Consider the following 22,493-nt stretch of genomic DNA (forward strand, 5'->3'; position numbering starts at 1 on the left):
AGCTGAGCATGCTTCAGTTCAGTAGTCTGACATCACGTTTTAAGTTTATAAAATCAGGGGGTTTTGTCATCCCTCTGTAGACAATTCCCAAGCCTCTGCAAAGCAGATTCTTGGCCTCCGCTTCCCTCACTCGGCGGCTTAAGTTAGCGGTTAGGACTCTGGCAGGATTGCCTTTATCAGCAGCTATTGCTCAGCTAAAAACTGAGCAGGGAAGCAACGCTTTGAGTAAACCTGAGAGATTTTTTTCAAGTACGCTTCAGAGAAGGCCGGCCTCCTCCCTCAAGCTACTTGAGCTCCCGCAGCACCTCGCCCTGCTTTGGAGGTGCGGCTGTCAGACAGGTTGGCTTTCCCTCTGGGGAGGAGGAGGGTGCAGGGCGCGCTGCCTCCCTCCTCATTGGGCGCTGCCGCTGGCTCCCCGGCTCTCCCGCTCCCTGCCTGGGCGATAAATAGATTTCTTAGAGGGCGGGTGGCACCTACGGTGCTGCTCACGGCTGCGCCGGAGAGGGGCTGTCTGCTTTCATTACTTGTCTTGGACCAGAAGAGGTTTTTAGGGACTTCTCTCTCTGCCTCGGTGCTTGAGTGTGATGGTGAGGGAACTGTTTGGACAGAGCTGCTGATTCCAAGCATCTCCCTCAAACCTTGGGACTGCAGTTGCCACATCTACCGTCATCGCTTGGAAAAAACCAACCAGTGCAATCAAGGCGCTGCACAGAAGGCCATGGGGAAATTCAGAAGTATCCTTCTTTTGTGCCTTGGCTTTCTTCTCATCCATGTAAGAGGTAAGTGACCTTTGCCTTGGCTTATTTCTGGGGCGAGATTATTAAAAATGAAAAAAAAAGTTCAACCCAAAACCTAAACCCCAACCTCTAAAAAAATATGCTTGTTGATTTAGAAATGCTTGCTGGTGTTATTTTTGTTGCTACTGTTTCATGAGAAGCATTCAAGAGTGTTTAGATAAGTACTTCTGCAGTTTCTAGAGAGATATATGTCTTTTGTATGATTGCTCATAATAGTCATGCTAGTTGGAGTTTGTTTGTTATAATTTCTTATTTTCTCTTTAGTGTTGCTTGCCTAAAATTATTCACAAGCTTGGACTCGAGTATAAACTTTTTAAATGGAAGCTGTAAAGTGAGAGCTTCCACGGGAACTTAAAGTTTCCAAAGTGATCCTTAGTCAAATACTAAGTTCATGTTTTCAGAGATTTTCTTGGTTATTGATATTTTGAAACATATTAGTTATATTGTAAAAACAAATTCTGATTCAGTTTAAGGATGGTCATGCTTTCATATTGGTGCTCATGCTTTAATAATTATAAATTAATAATTTATTAACCTTAGCCAACATATTCCTGAATATATAAAATCCACACACAAGCATACAAATTTTTTTTCATGCAGGATTAATGAAGAATTGAATACATTTTGTACATATTTTTTGACGAATGAATAGCAGTTGGGAAAATGTAGTCCTTCCATATTGAGTTGTTTTTCTATAGTCTAACATAATTTTCTTGTAGCAAAACATTGCGTAAAACTTTTTTTGACATCAAACCACATAGGATCATCCTTGTGTGCATCTGCCATGTACTGTACTTGTAACCTTTTCTTTTTTGTATATTAACATTACTTCAAAAAGTTGTAGCGCAGTGTCTGACAGCAGGAGGAAATCAGTCATTAACCACTAGTTCCAAAATGGCTGCTGCTGCCCATCTTCCCACCACCCCTGCTTTAAATGGAGTCCTTGGGAGATCTTGCAGTGATGGGCAGTGAAAAAACCTTGCCTTAAATTAGTGCCATAGCTCCATTTTAACAAATAGAGGAATTATTTTGAGGTCTTCAGCAAGTAACATGGCATAGAAACAGCAGAGCGATAGGACTGCGCTGGCTTGCCCTGTAGCATGTTGTGAACAGCAATGATTCACACAGTGTCTCATCACTGGCATCCAGACTTTCTTGTTCTGGAGGACTCTCTTATGTTGAATATTTCTGTTCAAACAATCTGAGCACAGGCAAGCCAATTTCCATACGCTCTATTACTTTAATTACAAGGATAGTCAGCCTAACCGTTCTTGTCGTACACATGTGGTAATTTAGAGCCAGTTCAGGCCCTGCTTTGGGGAAGAAATCATTGGTGAAAGCTGCTGTGGGCTTTGGGCACAGTCTTATGACTGTGGAAACTATTCAATCCACTTTGAAAAGCAAAACGAATTGTTTTAAGTCTATGGCAACATCCACTGAATTTTATCATCAAAGTATTTACCATGTTTCAGGGGACATTTACAGGAACCACTTCTCAGTCCTAATCAAGACATGATATGAGAAAGGCTTGGCCATGCTGGTGAAAATCTGGTCTAAGTCCTTATGATAGGAATGCCTACGGAACAATTCACCTTTTTATATGCAGCCTTAGTTCTTATCTAAGCTGCAACCATCTGTGATAGCTTCTAGACACTACTGTCCCACCACAGCCAGGCCAGATCCCGTCGCTCCCCTTACCATCTAGCATTTCCTTTATGTCCGGTTATCTTCAGTTAGTTGGCTAGACTACCTTGATGGACACATCTCAACAGAAGTGCGGCATAACCAAGGACCACATTGCACAAAGAAAGTGGGACCTGGTATAGTTCAGAATCTTACATGCTCACTGCAGTCTTCCATACTTTTATCTACACTCTTTGGCTTTTGTTACTTCCAAGCTTATGCAGGTTACATGAGGTCTCCCACATAAGCTGAGCTGCAACAGCTGTCTGAGTGGCTTTTAGCCCAACCCAAATGAAAGAAACTTCACAGAAACTTCTTCCGCTGAAGTTCACGCTAACATCCCACATCGGTTACTGTGGCTTGGCAGACCTGTGGTCATCCAGCTTTGGCTGTGTCTACATTGCCCACTTAGGGTGTGGTAAGACACAGGTTAGGTCCTAGTCCCCCAGTAACTGGGATCACGCACCTGTTTGAAACATACTGCAGGTCCCATTTGGGCCGTACACCTGTGTGCGTACCTGTAGCAGGGCAGCAGTGCAACCTGAGGGCTCTCTCATACGGAGCTGGAAAGCAGCTGAGACTCTCACTCAGACCTGACTGCTCAGAAATGCTCCTCAGGTTCCCCATATAGATATAATATACATATCCATGGTCTTTAAGACCAACTGATAGATCATATGTTTACTCAGTAACAAAGATAGCACAAAGGTTGATGATGTTTAAGACACACAAACCTTACTGCATCAAATACAGCATGCTATGCGGGTAAGAGGAACAGCATTTATTGCTAGCCAGTAAATCATGTACCACTGTCCAGCTAAGGCTTACAAAGATGTTGACTCAAAACTAATTGTATTCTTGGTTAATTAGCTAGGCACTTCATGGGGAGAAAATTACAGACCTGTTTGGATTTGAGACACTATATGAACTAGTTTTATGAATAATGTAGTTTTCGTTGGAGTTAAAAGACAGAATGGGAGAGATGAAAAACAGTCTTGTTTTTCTTATACTGCTCCATCAAGCTCCAGTCCTCGCTGTCGCTCCGTGTGAGGTCCCTGTGGACCGGCCAAAGCCCTTGCGGTATCAGCAGGGATACATCAGACAATGAATTCTCTTGTTGCTGGGTGCCAAAACTATTTCGGTCCCAATACCAGAGCTGCTATCATCTGTAGGCATGTCAGCACTATCATCCAAGGGTGTGATTGCAGTCTGATGAACAGACATACCTGAACTGGTTGAAACACTAACAACGGCAGAGCTGTTGCAACATCAGAGCTTGGGAAGAGCTAACAACCGGCGTGGTTGCTCAGCTTCTCGGGTTCACTTTTCAAACATTGCTGCCACATTGCAAGCCTGGTAGCAGTGCCCAAACTGCCTGTTTTCAGTATGTATTTTTCCCTCGTCTGCATCAGCGATTGTCAATCCCCTTCCATCCCATTGAGGGTAATAAATGAACAAATAAATGTCATAATTCTTTCAAGATTAAAAATCAATAAAACTATGCCTTTCTGTGGCATTTTGCCTCATGGTTAGGAGGAGAGAGATTCAGATTGTTTTGATCAGTCTTCCTTCTTTTCCACAGGGGGGCTGACATCTATGAATGCTATGGGAAAATACTGTCTAAAATCTGATCTGTAGTAAAATATCTCACGAAGGTAAATAGGCCATCCCAATTAAAAGAAAGGGCTTGAATGGGTTATGAAAATATAACAGTCCCGTTTCCACTGTATAAGGTTTGCCTGTCATCAATGCATTTTTTAATTCCTGAGGAATTTATTTAAAAAGCTAAGTCACAGCAAAATACTTTCAAAGGGCAACAATGCTCCAGATTAAACGAAAACAAAGACCAGAGTAAGCACTAAGATTAGCAGACAAATTAAAGCAAAGTCCCTCCTTACGTTCTAGGTCTTATAACATCAGTGGTGGAGGAACCAGGATGCCTATTTCTATTCACAAAGATCGCACAGACCATTTTGTTTCCTGAGCACAGTGGTTACTAAAAGAAGGCTGGCTCTTTGTTCAGAAATCCAACCCAGATTTGCAGAGCATTCTGCATGCCACGACCCTTGATTTCTGTTCCCTCTGAAGGCTAAGCCGCCAGATCCTCTTCTGAGTCTCCTGCTTTTGAAGTTCAGATACCAACTGATGCTCCATCACCCTTTGCCCAGGGTCATTCAGAGAGCCTTCTCTGTGCACTCCGGTGGCATGCGCAGAGGCTTCTTCAGCTCTGCAAAGGGAGCCTAATTGCTTTTCTCATTTAGTCCAAATAAGATGAGATGTGGCTCCTGAGAGTTTGCAGAGTCTTTGTTGCCGAACAGACCTGCGTGCTGATGTCCAGCAACTCTTTCCAGCATTACTCTTTTCCAGGAAACACATTCCTAGTGGTATGAAACAGACAAGATGCAGGCCTTGCTTTTTTGCTGTCTTGCATCTTAAACACACAAGCAAAGCGTGTATACGAAACGCCCTGATCATCCACTTTGACTTGGCAGTATTACTAACCCCCTTGGAAGCAATACAAATAATTATGCCAATGGGCTACTGTGACTTCAGGGGGCACAGGATTAGTTACACAACAGAATTTCTGAAACAAATTCAATGCGATGTTAGTTACAGAATAGCACTGCTGAGGTCTGTGCTACCTATATGGAAGAGCTAAAGGTATTTTGTGTGTATTTTACCAGTGTACTTGCGATGAAGGTGGGATAAGGAACATTAAAAGACACTCTGCGAGCAACAGAAATGCAAAGCCTGGCATCTCCCTGCATTATCTTCAGCTCCCTCTGTTGTCGCTAAACTGCCAGCTGGGGAAAGTGTGGATTAGCCAGCTGGTACGCAGGCAGTGAGCGGTCACTCAGAGAGCCCAGCACAGCTGTTGCTTCTGCCACGCTATAGGGTTTTAGCAGGAACACTCATATAGGTCTCTCGTTGGAGCCTACCTACGCATACAGTTCTCATGTAACGTGACCGTCATTAAGCCCGACGCTCTCAGACCAAATGGCCGAAAAGGGCTGACAGCTTCACAAACCACACAGGGACAGAGAGAAGTTCTGGCTGAACAGCCCAGGCCATGGCCTGAGCTCCGCTTCCTCATGACACAAAGCTGAAAATCTGAGTTACAGTAAGATGTGCAGGCATACGGTGCTGCTTCATCGGAGTTCCCAACTCCTTTGCTCTGCCTGTAATTCTACAGCACACACCAGCTTCTTCTGCACTCACTCTGAAGCAAAATATAGAAAATTATATACCTTTCATTTTATGTATGCAGGGCCTATCACATCATAAAGAACAGCAGCTACCTTTGAACAGCTGTTGTTTGAGCACAGCAAAGCAAACACCATCGAACTAGATTTTCTTTCATGTTTCATGGGACCATGCTGCACAGACCTGAAGCAGTACTGCCACTCTTGCTTTATTAGTGCATCTTATTTGCTGGTAATTATTTAAATGTGTTCTTGTATGAATAAGTGAGAGAGACCTTTTCATTTACCTTGAACTCAAACTATAAACAGAAGTAGCCTGGAAAAAAACATGAAGCCAATAATCAGGTCCATATGTTGTGGTCTGTGGACTGGAACTAAGATCTTAATTACAGATTTTAAAGCATACTCATTTTCCACCCCAACATCAAGGGGTTGCAATGGCAATCATTGTTTATGGAACGAAAGAGCCATGATGGAAAAAAAAGCTACAGTAACCTCATCAGAAATACAGATCATGAGAGTATTACATCAAAGAAATAGTACCCACTCACTGGGATTTTGCCCAAATTGTCCACTCTGGGGCGTAAACCTTTACATTCTCCCACAATTTTTCTTACATGAGTAATTTCCTTTAAACAAACATAATTCCTTCCGGAACAAAGTTGGACCAGTAAATGGGTATGTTCTGAATCACACACCTAGGAGAATACATCCTATTTTCTCATTAAAGGGAAAATATGTCTCATGATTGTATAATAATCAGAAATTATCTATACAAAGAATAACTTACCATTTCAGCTAAAAAGAACATAAAATGGGTCCCACAAGCGATTTCAGTAACATATTGTTCCTTTTTAGAAAATTTTTGTTCTCATTTGTGAGTCACCCACTTCTTCCTCAGTCTCTGCCAGCTTCATAAGGTTTTAAGCTCATTGTATTCACAAAACAATTCTTATTTAATTACACTGAAGAAATAATTTTTGTTCTTGTTTTTAAATAATGTAAAATCAACTTATTTTCCCTTTCTATCTAGCTCACATTTCTAAGTTAATTGCTTCTAATTTGTTTGTAACACAGGTAATCTCATCCCAATCATATGACTGCTAGCAATGCACTCAAAGCCCATTAATTTAATCATATTAATGACAAAATGATTTATCTAACACACATGTGCATGTATGCATTTAAGACATATGTCCACACACATGTATATACACATATAGACACATTTTCTCATGGATCTTAGCTTCATTTTTAATACTAGACTATGCATATTAAATGCCTGAGAAGTTAATTTTCTTTGCTGCATAACCTGCTTCTCATTTAGCAATATTCACACTGTCTTATTTAAATGTGTGTCATTTTAATGGCCACAAGCTGTGTTCATATGGATCCAGTGCAGGACTGAGACTACTTATGGAGGTTAAAAATTGCAGAGTGATGCCATGATAGCCTTTTGTCAGGAAAACTTCTGAGTACAGTCGTAATGACAAACAGGTAACATCCACCTGCAGAATCAAGCCTTGTTCCTCGTAAATCCTCCTCAAAAACCGTGGGATCTCAGACCCTCGTGATCAATCAGCTCACAGCTAAAGGGTGATGGATTCATTTAACATTTAGGTCACAAATTCAATCACAGGCAAAAGATGCTGCTGCCTGCATTTTAGTGACTGGATATTTGGGTCACATTTTCAGAAAACTAACATGGGCAAAAGTTTGTGAACATTAAATGTGCATGTGCCTGAGGACATGACTTTGCAGGGGACTGCCTTGGTGGGGTAAGACGACCTCAGCTCCATGATCCTTCAGCAGGATGTATCTGATATTCAAGGGAACTTACTAAAAGCTGGCTTAATATTTTTGTGGCAAACAGCAACCGGAACAGTCTCCATAGTAGAGCACGTGGACTAATAAGGATTTTATATCACCAGGCTTCCACACATTATATTTAAAAGGCTACATAGAAAGTATGGGCATTAGCTGAAAGCAGATGTCCTACCCAAAAGAATCATGCCTGTAAAAATAAATGCAGTAACTCTGAAATTTAAGCTACTATATTTTGATGCTTGGCTTTATGGAGTCTATTCTCCCCTGACTGGCTGCTACAGAAAAGTCTACTGTCAGCTATTTAGGCCAGGTCTACACTTCAGATTTTTATAGGCACAGCTACATGTGTTGGGTGGAGATGAGGGAATTACATCCCAGATAAGGCTGGCAGTGCCAGCAAAAGTCCTGCTGTTAGTATAGTTCATTGTGTTTGAGCAGCTAGTATAAACATTATTAAAACTGGTCCTTTCACGATACAAACTGTATATCCATCTGGAAGGCTTGCTTTCTTAGCTTAGCATTTTCTCATTTGCAGACAAGGACTGTTCTGTGGTGTCAGGAAGGAGCTCATAAGCATTTTCTCAAATTCTCTGTTATGAATCGTTGTGGACCACCCAACAAAAGCCACTATTACAATAATTTTATTTCTATGTAAAACCAGGGATACTCCCAGAAGAAAAGCTAGAAGTGATGCCAAGAAATAGCATACTAGCCCAAAGCAGTAATAACAGAGATAACTCTGAGATAATACCTCCTGCATAGCTAAATCTCTTTGTAACTTTATCCAGGTTAAAAAAAAAAACAAAAACAAAACCAAAAAACCAACAAAACGCCCCCACACAAAACCCCAAACAAATAAAAATCCCCTAAGGAACAAAGCTGTTTTCTCCCCACTAAAATTTTTTTCATTCTCATTTTCATCAGTATATTTCCAGCTGTTTCTATTATGGAAGCTGGTCCAAAAAAAAAGGCCATTTTTACATGTGGAAAATGAATTTCTTTCAGTCTGTTTGTTCTGTGAAGAAGCTTGACTAATTTATTTCCGTTGTCATTTATCTTCAGAGTTCCCTGAAGTGACTGCAGTTCCTATTGAGCTAAATATTCTCTGAGTCTCTAATGTGTTTTTGTTTTTAGACCCACCATTTTGCAGATGAAATCTGGGCTGTTCAGCTATTTAACCATCTGTTATCCTCCCAAATTAGATTCTTAAAAAGTCTACGTGCAGTCTCAGAAATGGTAATGAGCATTTAAAATTCTGCTCCACAAAATCTTACTCCTTGTGGTCACTTGATGTTATTATTGGAGGAAGTCGGGATGGAAGTCCAACCAATCTTTTGGTTTATTGGAATATCATTTACCATGCCGCACAGATGTCCACACACAATCTGCCCATCTGTCAAGGTTTATATTTACACAGTCAAAGAGATTTCAGTGTAGATTCCTGTCTTACTCCAAATCAGTCATTCTGTGTTGGTGTCTGTTTATTTTATTACTTGGTTTATCATAAGAAATAATAATAAAAAAAATCAATCTGAATAATTTCTGCAGGGGATTTTCAGGCTTCTTTTTTCTCTTCTTAAAATTTCTGTAGTTGTCTTCTATTTCTCCCTTGCTGTCTCAAAAGAACACCTCTTGCCTTTTCCCACTTTTTCGGTAACAGAGCAGACATACAAAAGGAGACGGAAATGTTGGTATTGTCCAGGACAAGGGCAGATGTTAGTAACTGTTTCAGTATGCTGTTTTGCTTTGGTTCTCATGCAGTTGGAAGCATCTGCACCATCTTGTTTGAATTCCATAATCTCTTTTGATTAGATTCCTCCTCCTTTTTTTTTTTCCTTTTCCTTAACTTCAAAGGAATATTGTACCCCAAAGTTTTCCAGAGTCTTCCTTCACAAGACGATTTTGTCACATTCTCTTTACTGCATTAGGACCTTGGTAGCTGCTTTCCGTATCATTAGTTCCTGCGTGTCAGGACCTGTAACAAAGGAGCTGGTTTCACAGAATCATAGAATCATAGAACACCAGGTTGGAAGGCACCTCAGGGATCATCTGGTCCAAGCTTTCCAGGCAAGAGCACAGTCTAGACGAGATGGCCCAGCACCACGTCCAGCTGAGTCTTAAACATGTCCAGTGTAGCAGAGTCAGCCACTTCCCTGGGGAGATTATTCCAATGGTTGACTGTTCTCATTGTGAAAAATTTTCCTCTCGTGGCCCATTGGAATCTCCCTGGGAGTAACTTGTACCCGTTACCCCTTGTCCTCACCATGTGACTCCTTGTAAAAAGGGAGTCTCCATCTTCGTTGTAGCTCCCCTTTAAGTACTGGTACATGGTGATGAGATCACCTCTAAGCCTCCTTTTCTCAAGGCTGAACAAGCCCAGCTCTCTCAGCCTGTCCTCATACAGCAGGCTTCCCAGACCCTTGATCATCTTGGTGGCCCTTCTCTGGACCCCCTCCAGCCTGTCCACATCTTTTTTGTAGAGCGGGGACCAGAACTGTACACAGTAACTGTACACTGTACACTGTTTGGCCAACAGCTCTTCGGTGTTACAAAATTATTTCTGATGACTCACTCTGATGAGAAATGATTTGAATCCTGCCGGCAGTATCCTGCAGCAGCAGGGCTCAGGTCACCCAGCCTCCTTCAGCACTCAGGATGCTGATCAAGAATGAAGATTTACCCAGAGGACAAAATCAAAAGACAGTCAAACTTAAGTTGCTTGTATTGTTGGCACTGAAGAAATGCCTCAGAAAAATATAATTTGACCATATAAGTTGAGGCAATGCCAGGACGTCAGCCTGCAGGTAGGGATCTGCATCAGGATCATATGGTCCCACGACCGGGTGGCAGCACGGCTGTGACAGCCCACGGGCAGGGGCTCAGGGCGAGTAAGGGCTGGTGATGTCCTCAGGGCTCCGGCAGGGAATATCTTCTGAGGAAGCCACTTGTCAATTTTATGTATTTAGGTATTTTAATGGATTCATATAAAAAAAAAAAAGAAAAACAAAAAACCAACCTGTCAGAGTCTTGGAATGTCCTCCACCTAAGGACCCAGTCCAAAGGTTACTGGACTTAGCTAGGTTGGCTGAGCGGCCAGGGCAGGGGAAGGAGAGTGGTCAGACGAGGTGACACTCCAAGATCAGGTCAAAGAAGAGACAGAATGCTACTCTAATGACATTAACAGGAAAGCTTTATGCTGTTATCTGCTTTTCCTTTCCAAACACAGGTTTGTCATAATATTTTATAGGGACAGTTTTGCTTTAGAAGCCATTCACTGTTTTGCATTCCAGCCTCGTTTTATCTTTTCCGTCAGACACCATCTATAATTAAGTTCGCAGACTTACGTGAAAATCCTCATGGGAATCAAAACGTTTCTACTTTATGCTTCTGCGCTGACTTTTATCTGAGGATCACACAGTGTTTTACCACTGATAATTAATCTTTCCAGGAGCTCTTTGACACAGCTGAGAGCTATTATTCAGGAACAGTAATTACTGTGAAGAATGCCATGAAGACAGACATCACCTGTCGAGAAGAGAGGGTTGAGCTGAACTCAGAGCACTGTCGTGCTGGAGAACCTCTGATGGCCTCTCTTTTCCTCAGTTTCCCCGCTTGAACAACGATGCCTTTCTTGCTGTGAAGTGTTCAAGACTTACTTACCAGGAAAAACACTTAATTGAAGAGTTAGGTATTAAGTCTTTTAGACAGGATAATAAATAGATGCAGATCAAGAGGCTTAGTCGATAGAGCACAGTAAAACATTTCTGCTTGGGGAAGCCATGGCATGTCATGACTTTTTGCGGGTTTGCACAAGCTGATCTTGTATTTGGTGTGCAAACACAAGGACGGTGAAGTTTCAGTCTGGATGAAAACTAATGGATACATACTCTGCAAAGAGGTGTTTCATGAAGGCTGTGTATTAAAAGGAAAGTGGCAGATTGTAGAGAGTGGAAAGTAAAACTCACATGAATAACTGTGTTTGTTCAGTTCAAAGTCGTATGCTTCAGTTTATATATTTTAAACATTTTCCAGTTTTAGTTACCTGCTAACTTCAAAGGTCAGGATGCTAATTTCCCTGCTGTGACATTTAATGACATCATTGTCACCTAACACAGAACAGGAAGGGTTCTTTTCTCCCCTTTCAGATTTTTTAAGGTACAGCAGAAACTAAATTGGGTAAACACATCTTTATATCTTTTACTGCTGGCACATGTTACAGTAAGAATTAAAAAAAAAAAGTTGATTCATGTTACAAATGATCACAAGGCAGGCTTGCCAGTAAAGGAGCTCTCTGAAGCTGAGCTCGTAAAACAGTAATGAAAATATTAAAAGTTCTCATCTCACGATTCTCATTTGCAAGTACTGTGCTGAATGCTACTTTCAGCCGCCTGCTGGCAACAGCCCTTGTGCCCTGCAACAGGCAACCTGTGCTCTTCAAAGGCATGTTTGCACAGCGGCTGAGTATGGATAACGTGAGAGAGCAGCTTCTCTTTGCGCTACCTGAACAAACAGTTTCTTTGAATTAAATGCGCCCATCTCGCGCGGCCATCCAGGACCGCACGGCGCAGGGACAACAGCTGACAGCTTGCTCTGCGCCCGCTCCTGTTTGGATGGATTTTTCTTTTGCTTCTTACTGGTGCTCCGGCTCTGTCCAGAGCCCTCAGACCTGGAGGTCATGGAAACCTGCCCACTGACTTAGTTTCTTTCCTTCTGTCACCTTCCTTCTAGGTCAACATGATTTTGATTTAGCTGATGCTCTTGATCATCCAGGTAGGTAAATCTCCTACCCTTATTTTACTATGGCATTTAGACCCAGTAATAAATCTTAAGTTCTTTTCCTTGAGGACTGGAATATGAAGTGGCTAGTAGTTAAGTTAAATATATACAGAACTGGGAAATGTTAGATTTCAATGTTTCTATCATAAAATTAAAATTTTCTTTAAAACAAAAAAAATAATGGCTTTGAAAACATATCCCTTCATTTTTAGCTTCTGTCATGATACGTAAAGATTTATTGAATGCAGCTCTCTAGATTTGCAGATACCTTCTTTTGATAAATTGAAAAAGTTTAAGCTGTTATTGTTTATTGGTGTGTCCTTGTGTCCCACAGAGGACATAATCACCAGGAAGCCTACAGTGATCAGAAGACCGACAAGGCCTGTGCTGAGTAAGTAATGAAGACATCAGGTCATAACTGATTTTAGATATGTAGAAACTGCCCCCATGAGATTCTTGATCATATTTGCCAACGTACCATAGCTGAGGTCATTTGTGTGAATACTAGCTGTCTTCTGTGTGTCAAGTAAGTGTTTTTCGGACAATTACCAATTACATGTCGTTACTGCTTCTGGTAAGGCTGTAGAGCATGACTGGCCACTGATGGCATTTTAGTTCCTGAAGATCTTCACACTTTTCCAGCCTCTACTGAACTCCCCAGGGAGTATAACCATGGGTAATTGTTGCTGAAAATGGGTAACTGTTCTTCCACTTTTTTTCCCATTATCTTTTCTTTTCACATAAATATTCATGATGCTTGATAACGGACTTGGAAAAGAATCAGAAGGAATTTGGATATTCTTTCTTCTCCCCATGTATTTACTTAATATTATCTAGTACCGATTGCTACAAAGACCTGTGTCAGAAAGGGAAAAAAAGCTCTGAACAGCGGAGAGAACCACAAGGTTTTAGCTGTAGTCCTGAGGATGACAAATGGCAATTTCCAATGAACACTCATTGGTGAAAAAACCCCAACCCCAAACAACAACAAAACCACACATGCATTTATGACGGAACATTTCATGACAACATAAGAGATCTTTCAACTAAACTACACTCAAAGAAATTTCTGGCTATCGAACAAAATGCTTGAATCAGGAAATGCTGGGTAACATCAGTCCACCCAACAACTTTCAGTCTTTCTCTGGATAAATATTGCAGTAAGTCTTTAGGTACATGAAAGCAGTTACATTTTCCACACGATTCTCTGGCTTGCTCTTTGAACAAACAAGGCAGCATTTTGCAAATGTGGTAGCTACTAAATCCTGTAATGGTTGCATTCTTCCTTCCCACTCCATTTTGCAAAGAAAATCTGCATTTGGCCTAGATTAGAAGCGTCTGTTGTAAAGTAGTGCTAAGCCACTGCCCTCTACTTAGCTAACTCCTGACTTCCTTTAGTCTGTGGAGAGAAATCAGCATGTCTAGGGATGGTTCATATCACTCTAAATGTGGATTTGTTCTCATCCTAATATAGACATTTTAAGTAGGTTACTTGAATCGTGCCCTAAAAGACTCTGTCCTCAGTCACGTTTAAAGGTAACCTAGGGATGCCAATATCTACAGGGAAGCTGCCTCAGTCAGATGAAAGGAATTTGATTTTTAGGGACTCCTAAATCTCTCAGAGATATGACCAGCAGATGATTATCTATCTGCCCTATCTGAATCAACTTCACTAATTCTTGGGAATGAAGAACTCCATGTTTTCCAGACCATTTTGGAATCTCTTTCAGCACTGAAGAGGACTGCAGGGAGTCAAAAAGCAATTAAAACTAATTTTAAAAAACAGTGTTAAAAATCTATTACTGGATTTGGAAACATGTGCAGAAAGATGATACAAAAGTATGTCCTAGCATCTGCCTGATGCTTCATCTTAACCTCAGGGTTTCCTCTATGTCTCATTCAGCCAGCATCACTGAGAAACGAGGCTGGCTGAGATGATGATTTTGTTTGAGCTTGGGCCAACTACTGTACAGGCCACGTCCTCTGGGCATCACTTCCCACACAGGAACCTCTGCCTGAGTTGAAGCTCTCTGGTAGGCACCTCCCATCTAGCGTAACAAAGTTCAACACAAAACTTAATGGAAGGAGAAGGTGATGTTTATTTACAAAATTTCTAAATAACGGGTTGATTTTACCCACTCACATTCATCCTGCCACTGATTTAATTCAGCCATACACTCAAACCCACGTACTCACGTGCACCAAGATGCATGTGCTCAGGTGGTCTGGTGAGCATCATGTGCAACACTGGACAAGTTACGCCAGCTACCGAGTCCTTATCGTGTCTCTGTGGTTCTTCGTGATCAGAAATGGCAAGCTAGCTTATGTACAGATCTTTTATACCCCTTAGGAGTCATCAGCTACTATGCAGAGCTCTTTTGCCTATAGAATCTTGCTTGCTACAGCATCTCTGAACCCTAGGCCAGGTTGCTGCCCACTGTCTGGTTTTGCTTGTTTGGGGTACACAGGCTATGTCTCCAGTCTATTTGCTGGGTGGGCAAACAGGAAAAGTAAGGGCATAGGTGATATGCTGCAGCCTTTGGCTTTAGAGTGCCCTTCTGCTTTTCCTCTGCTGACAAGCCATTTGTGCTGTCATCTTATCGGAGCACAGGCCTGCTGGTTTTGACAGAAACAACACATTCCTCAATTTTACTGCTGGGAATGGTGACCTTTATTGTCTGTCCTTTGCTCTGCTGATTCTTCTGGTCCCTACAGACACATGCATGTCCATTTGTATTTCATTCATATCAACCTTAGCATTTCTGCAACAAATCTCTGCACGAACGCTCGAGAGTGAAACCCTGCATTTTACCTGAATTCTTCATCTCAATAATAAATTGAATCCAGCTTGCAATTTATTGCTTCTTACAGTGTTAGTATTTGACACATAAAGGTATTTTTGAAATGCAGCTCTCTGCTGGCCAGACACAACACCTGGCTTGACAAGAATAAACCGAGTCATGAATTTGATTATTTTCCTGCCAGATTTCCTTGTGACATCAAAGCATTTCTGAGTTGTTACACAAATGAGACTAGATACTGTGCAAAAGCAGCTTCTCACTCCCTCTGGATATAAGGAACACATGAAGGCAGACTTCTGCACGGTGATGTATTTGGATGGATTTTCCTGGGGTTTGGGAATTCTGACACAATTATAATGAAAAAAAATATGTTTAATTGAGTGTCTATCTAATTTTCCATGGCAATAAGCATTGGTATCAAAATTTATGTAGATTTTGCTGTCCCTTCTGATTCATTACAGCACTCCACATTTATAAGGAGCAAGAAAGGGATCCTTGGAGTTATGACATCCACCTAATGTATTTCTGCCTATTACTCAGTGACCTTTCAGAGCTCACCGTCATTCCATACACACCCTAAAATATCACCCACATACTCATATCCACACCTGCACATTGGAAATGGAGTTCCTCTTGTTTATGCACCTGCACCTCACAGACAAATTGTTTATTGGAAGGAAAATTCTATCCCAGGTACAGTGAGACATGTGTACAGTGCTAGGGGAATGGCAATAGCCTATTGATTCACTGCATAGCGTGCACATGCAGACATTTAAGTATATTTTAAAACCTTTATAGTGCAGCCAAAGAAAAACAGACTATCACCCAGCCTCAGCCAGGCACATATGATCGCTTGAAGCAAAAATTTTTATGTCATCGTGACCCTTACATAAACTAGCTGGTTCAATTCTCTCTCCCTAAGTAGGTTTATTACCTCCCAGTATTTGTTCTTGAAACGGGTATTCAGTTTTTGCAGTTCAACAAATTACACTTGAGCCAAACATGCATATACCAGTTTTAACCACAGACATAAATGTTAATAAATAAGAACATTTAGAAAATAGATACATTTTAATATCTTAACATAGCTAATCTTATTTATACACTTGCAAATATATTAAAGAGGTATTGATCTTAATTCCATTATGAGATTTATTCTGAGCTTACTTAAAGCAGGAATAAGTAAGTCTTTTGTATTTTGAACAGAAAATACTGTATCATCTGCAATTATTGTGTGGGCAAATATTAAATTCTATAAGAGTTTTCAAGAAAAGTGTAATACCTTATTTGAATTTGTGGGACTGACCTGAAACAGCTGCTTGTCAAACATTCAGTTGTACATTTTCTATTAACGCTAACATCTCACTTCCCTCAAGAACTGTGTGTAACTCACTTCTCTACATCTTCCTCCTTTTCATTTTTAGACAACGATCTGCATTTAGGAGATGCTCTTGGTGGGGGTAAGTACTCTCTGCTTTTCTCAAATATAATGGTTGGGGGTTTTCATAGTCTTTTTCTGAAGTCTGCCTAACTGTGAAAAGAGATTTCAAGACTGTAGGAGGAACTGTAGTAATGGGAGTCGTTACAGCTCATGCACAGGCAGCCCTTTTGCCAGGGGCCATCGTGCAGAGCGGGGACAGCAGGGTGGGCTGTGTCTGGTTGCCAGCTGCGGGAGCCTGCAGGCTGGCCTGCCTGCGTGAACTAAGTCAGCTACGGTTTACGTTGCCACGCCAGGCTACCAGAGCCATGGCTGGGGAGAGGATGTCCTGCCCGTTCAGCCGTGACGGTGCAGAGTGGGGGCCTCTGGCAGAAGGCTGAAGGCAACAGGTGAGGGCAGTAGTTCCTTCAGCTGCCTGAAGTCTGCCTAAGATTAGGAACCAGAGGTGACAGTGGATAGAGAGAGGTGTGAGCTTGTTGTAGCTCTGCTGATCCCAAATCAGAAATGCGGGAAGGAACGTTTCAGAGATGAGCACTGATGGACAAGACGTAGCTTAAGCTTGAAGCAGTCAAGCTGTTGTAAGCTGCTATGACTTCCAGGTATTTCCATAACATCCAGACCTGGCCTAGGAAGTATTCACCATACTGTGCTGAGCTGTGTAGACATATGAAATCCTTGATTTTGGGAATTTTTGCACCACATTTTGTTTAGTGTGTTTAGAGGTATAACAAGGATGTGAAGAATCTAGAAATGTTCTTGTACACAGAAATGATCTAAAATGCGAGTAGTATTGAATCAAAGCCTAAAATTCCATTTGAGTCAAGGCTACACAAAAGAAAAATTACTTCTCGGCCCATTGCACAGAACCTCTGAATTATGACTCCAGTCGCAGTGGTCTGGTTTACTCATATTTCAGTCTTAGAGAATCATACCTTTTGCATTGTTCTTTCCCTTTTCCAGGGCTTTCCGCATTTCCAGGTTCCCCTGTGGCATTTCATGCCTGTGTTTGAATGACATGTTCTCCCACACTTGATAAAGCTGAATCTAGTTTTGTTTATAATTCCCATGTTTATACTGTCACTTCTTCCTGCCCATACTAATTGTTCCATTCTTGCAAGTTTTTAATGGGTACTTTTATGAGAGGATGGGTTTAGAATGTTGATTAAATTATTAATGAATAGTTTAAGTATCTTCACTAAACCCCACCTTTTCATTCAGAGGATGGCAAACGATGTTTCCCCCAGTTTTTATTTCTTTGCTCCATTTCCAGTTCAGGTTCTTAATTGACATTCATACATGGTATAATGGGATTAATAATATGTACCTCATTATCAGTGGTTCTGAAGACATTATTTTTTCACTAGCTATGCCATAGAATGTATCTTCTTATGCTTAGAGAAGACTGAATAAGAGCAGCATCGTAATAGAAATGAATAATGGGATTGATAGTTTTCTGCTTTTGTGCCACGGTGAGTCTTAGTTCGTTACACACAGTTCTGGGACAGAACAAGTCTCCTCTTCTATTGAAAAGAATTAATTGGGCAAAGTCTGATTCAGCAAAGCTTCAAGACTCTACCTAAAATCCACTGACTGCAGTGGGGTAAACTCGCCTGAAGTTAAGCATGTATCTAAATAATTTGCTGAATCAGAACCTAAATGTTACTCACAAACAGAAGCAATATATTTAGCAGCTAGGCAAGAAGAAAACATGATAAAAGGGCATCTGGCATGTACTGAAGGTGAAAGAAAGATTTAAGGAGAGGGAGGGAAATTGGTATTTATTTCTGAGACCTAACTTTGATTTATTCAGAGCTAAACTCACTGTCTGGCTATGAGAACAGTTAACTATGAGACTGAACTGGTTGAAGAAAGGATGTCAGAAGGGGACCTACGCTACGTATGCAGAGCAACAGCCCTGGGCATTAACTTTGGCAGGTTTTGACCTGCGTCAGCTCTTGCTACTCCAGCACTGTATGGGCAGTTTGGAAACTGCTATTAGTCATCACATCTCCCACTCTATCCAATGCATCTCTTCTTAATACTTTGGCAAAAATTAGGGCCAAATACCAGCACAAAGTCCTAAACAACAAAGCTGAAGTCTGAGTTCATTTTGCACTGTTCAAGAGCAGAAAATTCATCATGTGCTAGATGAATTCAGCATCTGTTAGCTGAAGCTAATCTCCAGATCTTAGTAATACCTGCTGATGGCACAGAGATAGCCTGTTGCCTCCTGCCCGGCCCAGAACACCACCTTCTCTGTTGGCTCCGCATAACTGCACCACTGACACCTACAGTAACACACTGTGCTTCCCAGCTGTCAGCATTAAACAATATTAGCACTTGCCAGAAATACATGAAACATTTTCCTTCAACATTTTTGTGAATTCTTCTCTCATTTTAATTTTGAAAATATTCCTTTTTCACCTTCTAATTCGTTTCAGTAGCTAGCTATTTGTTGATATAGTGCTTGACACTTTTTAACTAGTGGCAAGGTCCTTTTCTTAATTTACCAGAGGACAAATTAGAAATAGGTATACAATCTCAGGTTATCATACTCTTTATTTACAGCTCTCAGTTTTGCCTGTCCAACCATCTAACAATATTAATTATTAATAGGTGACATCTCAAGAAAACCTTTATACCCACCTCTTCCACCACGACCAGGAAGCTATAGTAATTCTGGTAAGAATATTTTCTACTAAGAAAATCTAGCACTATGAGCTGTTCAGAGAAGATATTTTGAACAATTTACTCTCTTATTTCTTTATTCATAGTTTTTATCATCCCTTCCCTCCATCTCTCTTTTGTAATCACTGTTCCTGACCCAGTGTTTGAGAAGATTTTCTGAGTTTTAGTGTTGGTACCATAAAGCTTTTCTGTCTGCCCAAAATGTGGGATGTTGACTCCTAAGTGGCATGAGACTGACACTCATCTTGTTTGCCTTTTCATTTTGGATATGTATACACTGAACCATGCTAAGGCTCAAATGTGACATCTAGCCACAGGGCATGGACAAGCCTATGTTCAAATCCATACCAAGATGCGCATCTGAGGTGGCCCTGGGGCATACAACAGGTGGGACTGGGGAGATGGATGTAAGCTTGTATTGCTTTTGAGTGTGGTTCCAGACACCCACCTGAATAAAGCAGAAGTGGCACATCCATCCCAGCTACCACCATGTATCCCATATTAACTTCTAGTATGATGGTAGTGGTGAGCCGTGGACAGGTCCTTCTGGAGTCCTTCTGGAGTCTTTCCTGGAAAGGGCCCACTGAATTCCTGCTCCAGGTACTGCTGGGATTTGAGATGTCCATTTGTGCTATTGAGAGCTCAAGCCCACACATCCCACAGGTGCCAATACAAACAGATGCAGACTGAGTAGACACCAACAGTTTTAGTACTCCAGCTTCCAGGTGAATTTGGATAGGTGACCATTCAGTGCAAGACACCTGACCCATCCACCACGTCAAAGCTGGGATTTCAAAGGTCCCTCACCCCTCCTTAGTACATTACAAAAAGACCAGACAAAGGAGCTGAAGGGGTTACCATTGTTCATATAATTTTGCAACAGAAATCCTAATCTTTATCTTGCAGGAGGTTTTGATGACTCGGATCTCCTTGATGGGAAGCCTTTACCACCACATATAGCAGGTAGTATTTGCCAATTCTCCTTGCAGCTTCTCCCTAATACTTGTAACTTGAAGCTGGCTGGTTTTGCTTTAGTGGTAATCTGTTTTTCATTGAAGGTATAGGACAAGACTCCGCTATTTTTATTTAGATTAGTTATCCTTCTCCACAAACCATGGCTTTGAACTTGGCTTTGAACACGGTTTCAAACTTGAAACATATTCCTAAAGATCTTGTAGCATTCTGGCATATGCCAGACCCTTCCAGGCTCAATCCCTTTGAATTCAGCTAGGGCAGTCCCAAAGCAAAGGGCTTCTGCCGAGAACCAAAGGTAGATGCACCAGGCATATGATCTCGACTTAAGTTATTGATAAATCACCTGATTGACAGTAGAGAATAGCCAGAGTATACTGGCCTTCCGCTCCCTGTGAAATCAGTTTGATGTAGACTGCTAAGTATTATCCTTTTTTTAGAAGACAATATTCTTCTCCAAAAATGAAGTGTCAGGAGGATGGATGGTTATTCCTCTGTCCAGCACCGCTGTCAGTCAGGACTGGAAGGGGAGCTCTTCTCTCACAGTCCTGCCGAGCCACCCCCTTTCACCTTCTGTAGGAAATCACACTTTGCTGAGTAAAAGATTTTTTTCTCAAAACAAGATGAAAAACATTTCTTGATGAAACTTCACCCTCTATTCCAGGAGAAGAGGAGCATCATTTCAATCATGGAGGAAACACGGGTATAGTAAATAATTTATTCTACAATTTGTTTCCGATCATCATAAAATAGTAAGAAAATGTTAGCCTTATAAAAGTAGTACATATACTAAATTAGGCTTTAAGACGCCACTTTCACACCAGCTGTAATGCAACATAATTTCTAGATGTCCATTTAATTCTATTATTTAATGAATTTCCAGTGTTTCACCAAACAATTCTCATAGTTTGGCAAAAGCACACCTTGGTGGAGAATATGCTTAAGTCAAACCATTTCAGTGCCTCTGAAAAAAATCTCTTTTTCCACAGATTCAGGATTAATAGCTGGAGTTACGTCTCCTATAATTTCTGCTTTTGTAATATTAGTTGTTGGATCGATAGCGGCCTACTCTGCTTATAAGAACAAGAGACTTTGTTTCAAACCACAAGGTAAGACCAAATTGGCTTGCGCCTTTCCGAGTTGATTTAGCGCTGGAGCAGATGGGATTTTTAGAAACAATTTCAGTGGGGGCAGAAATAGGTCAGGGATGAGGGCATTTGAAAATCTCGTCCTAACCAACCTCACTGATCTGTAGAGATACTGGTAATTAATGTTCTTCATCAAGGACAAGTATAGGAAGCTATAACACGCCCAGAAGATGGATGTACGTCACTGTACGAAGGAAATTACATGACGTGAGGTCTCTGCCACTGCAGAAGTGACTGACTGTCATGGCCCTGTGTGTGGAAACCAGCCTGCATGGCCCAGATCAGCCTCACCTGGGGCATCCCCATGTATCCTTGGCAGGGGCCCCCATTTCAGCTCCGGCCTGGGTGGGCCTCCTTCCCCGGCCTGTGCCACATCCCCGCTCGCCTGCCCCAGCCATGAGCCCGGATGGCCGGCTGGGTTTCCTGGCTTGGCCTTGGGTCGGGCGGGTGGCCTTGTCTTCATCTGATGATGGCTGGCCCATCCATGGGGCCTGTTTGCCATCATCGCCCCTCTGTGTGTGCCCACCGCCGGGGAGGTGACAGCTCGAGCTTCCCCGCGGCTGCCCTCGGCTCCCGGCTCTTCCGAACAGCCTGGCCCTGGCCCTTAGCTGCCACAGAGGTCAATTTAAACCTCTAATTCCTGTTATTAGTTCCTTAATGGGACTAACGACTAAGACATGAGGGAAACGCAGGTGTGTGGAGAAGCTTCGCAGGCATTTCTGAGAGATCTGGGATCCCCTGGCGCTTCAGAAAGCCTCAGCCTGGGGCTGCCATAGCGGACTCCGGGGCGGCTGCTGGTGGCCGGGCGCCAGGGGAAGGCTTGGGGAGATCCAGCCAGAGCACGGCGCGGGATGCCCTGGGGGAGGCCGGTCAGGGCCCTGAAGGCTGTTTGTGCCCTCAGGGTCTGACAGTCACTTATTTTCCTCTGTTTCTATGGCCAGGGTGTAACTAAAGCGTCAGGTCAGTGATCCTGTGGCCCTCTGGCAGCGGGGAGCGAGACAAACGGGAGGGCTGTCTGTACGTCTCTGGGGATACGGGGTTCCCACCTGCTGCCCCAAAAGGACCGGAGCAAAAAAAGCCCAGAAGAGCTGGCAAAGGGCATCTGTGGTGGAAATGCTGAATGTTCAATCTTCATTTTTACAGGTGGGGCTACAGTGTAA

At 42.1% G+C, this 22,493-nt stretch overlaps 1 protein-coding gene across 1 annotated transcript; it reads left to right on the forward strand.

Annotated features, from left to right (window-relative positions):
- Positions 1 to 716: 716 nt before the first annotated feature.
- XG (Xg glycoprotein (Xg blood group)) lies at positions 717 to 22,493 on the forward strand (the record flags this gene model as incomplete). Its single annotated transcript, XM_082336289.1, has 9 exons — positions 717 to 779; positions 12,239 to 12,280; positions 12,621 to 12,677; positions 16,512 to 16,547; positions 19,142 to 19,207; positions 20,120 to 20,176; positions 20,850 to 20,888; positions 21,175 to 21,294; positions 22,477 to 22,493. The coding sequence occupies exons 1-9, from the start codon at positions 719 to 721 to the stop codon at positions 22,491 to 22,493; spliced, it is 495 nt and encodes a 164-aa protein (XP_082192415.1). The 5' UTR covers positions 717 to 718.

The sequence above is a fragment of the Platalea leucorodia genome (assembly GCF_965183815.1).
Source record: "Platalea leucorodia genome assembly, chromosome: 2".
Taxonomy (NCBI): Eukaryota; Metazoa; Chordata; class Aves; order Pelecaniformes; family Threskiornithidae; genus Platalea; species Platalea leucorodia.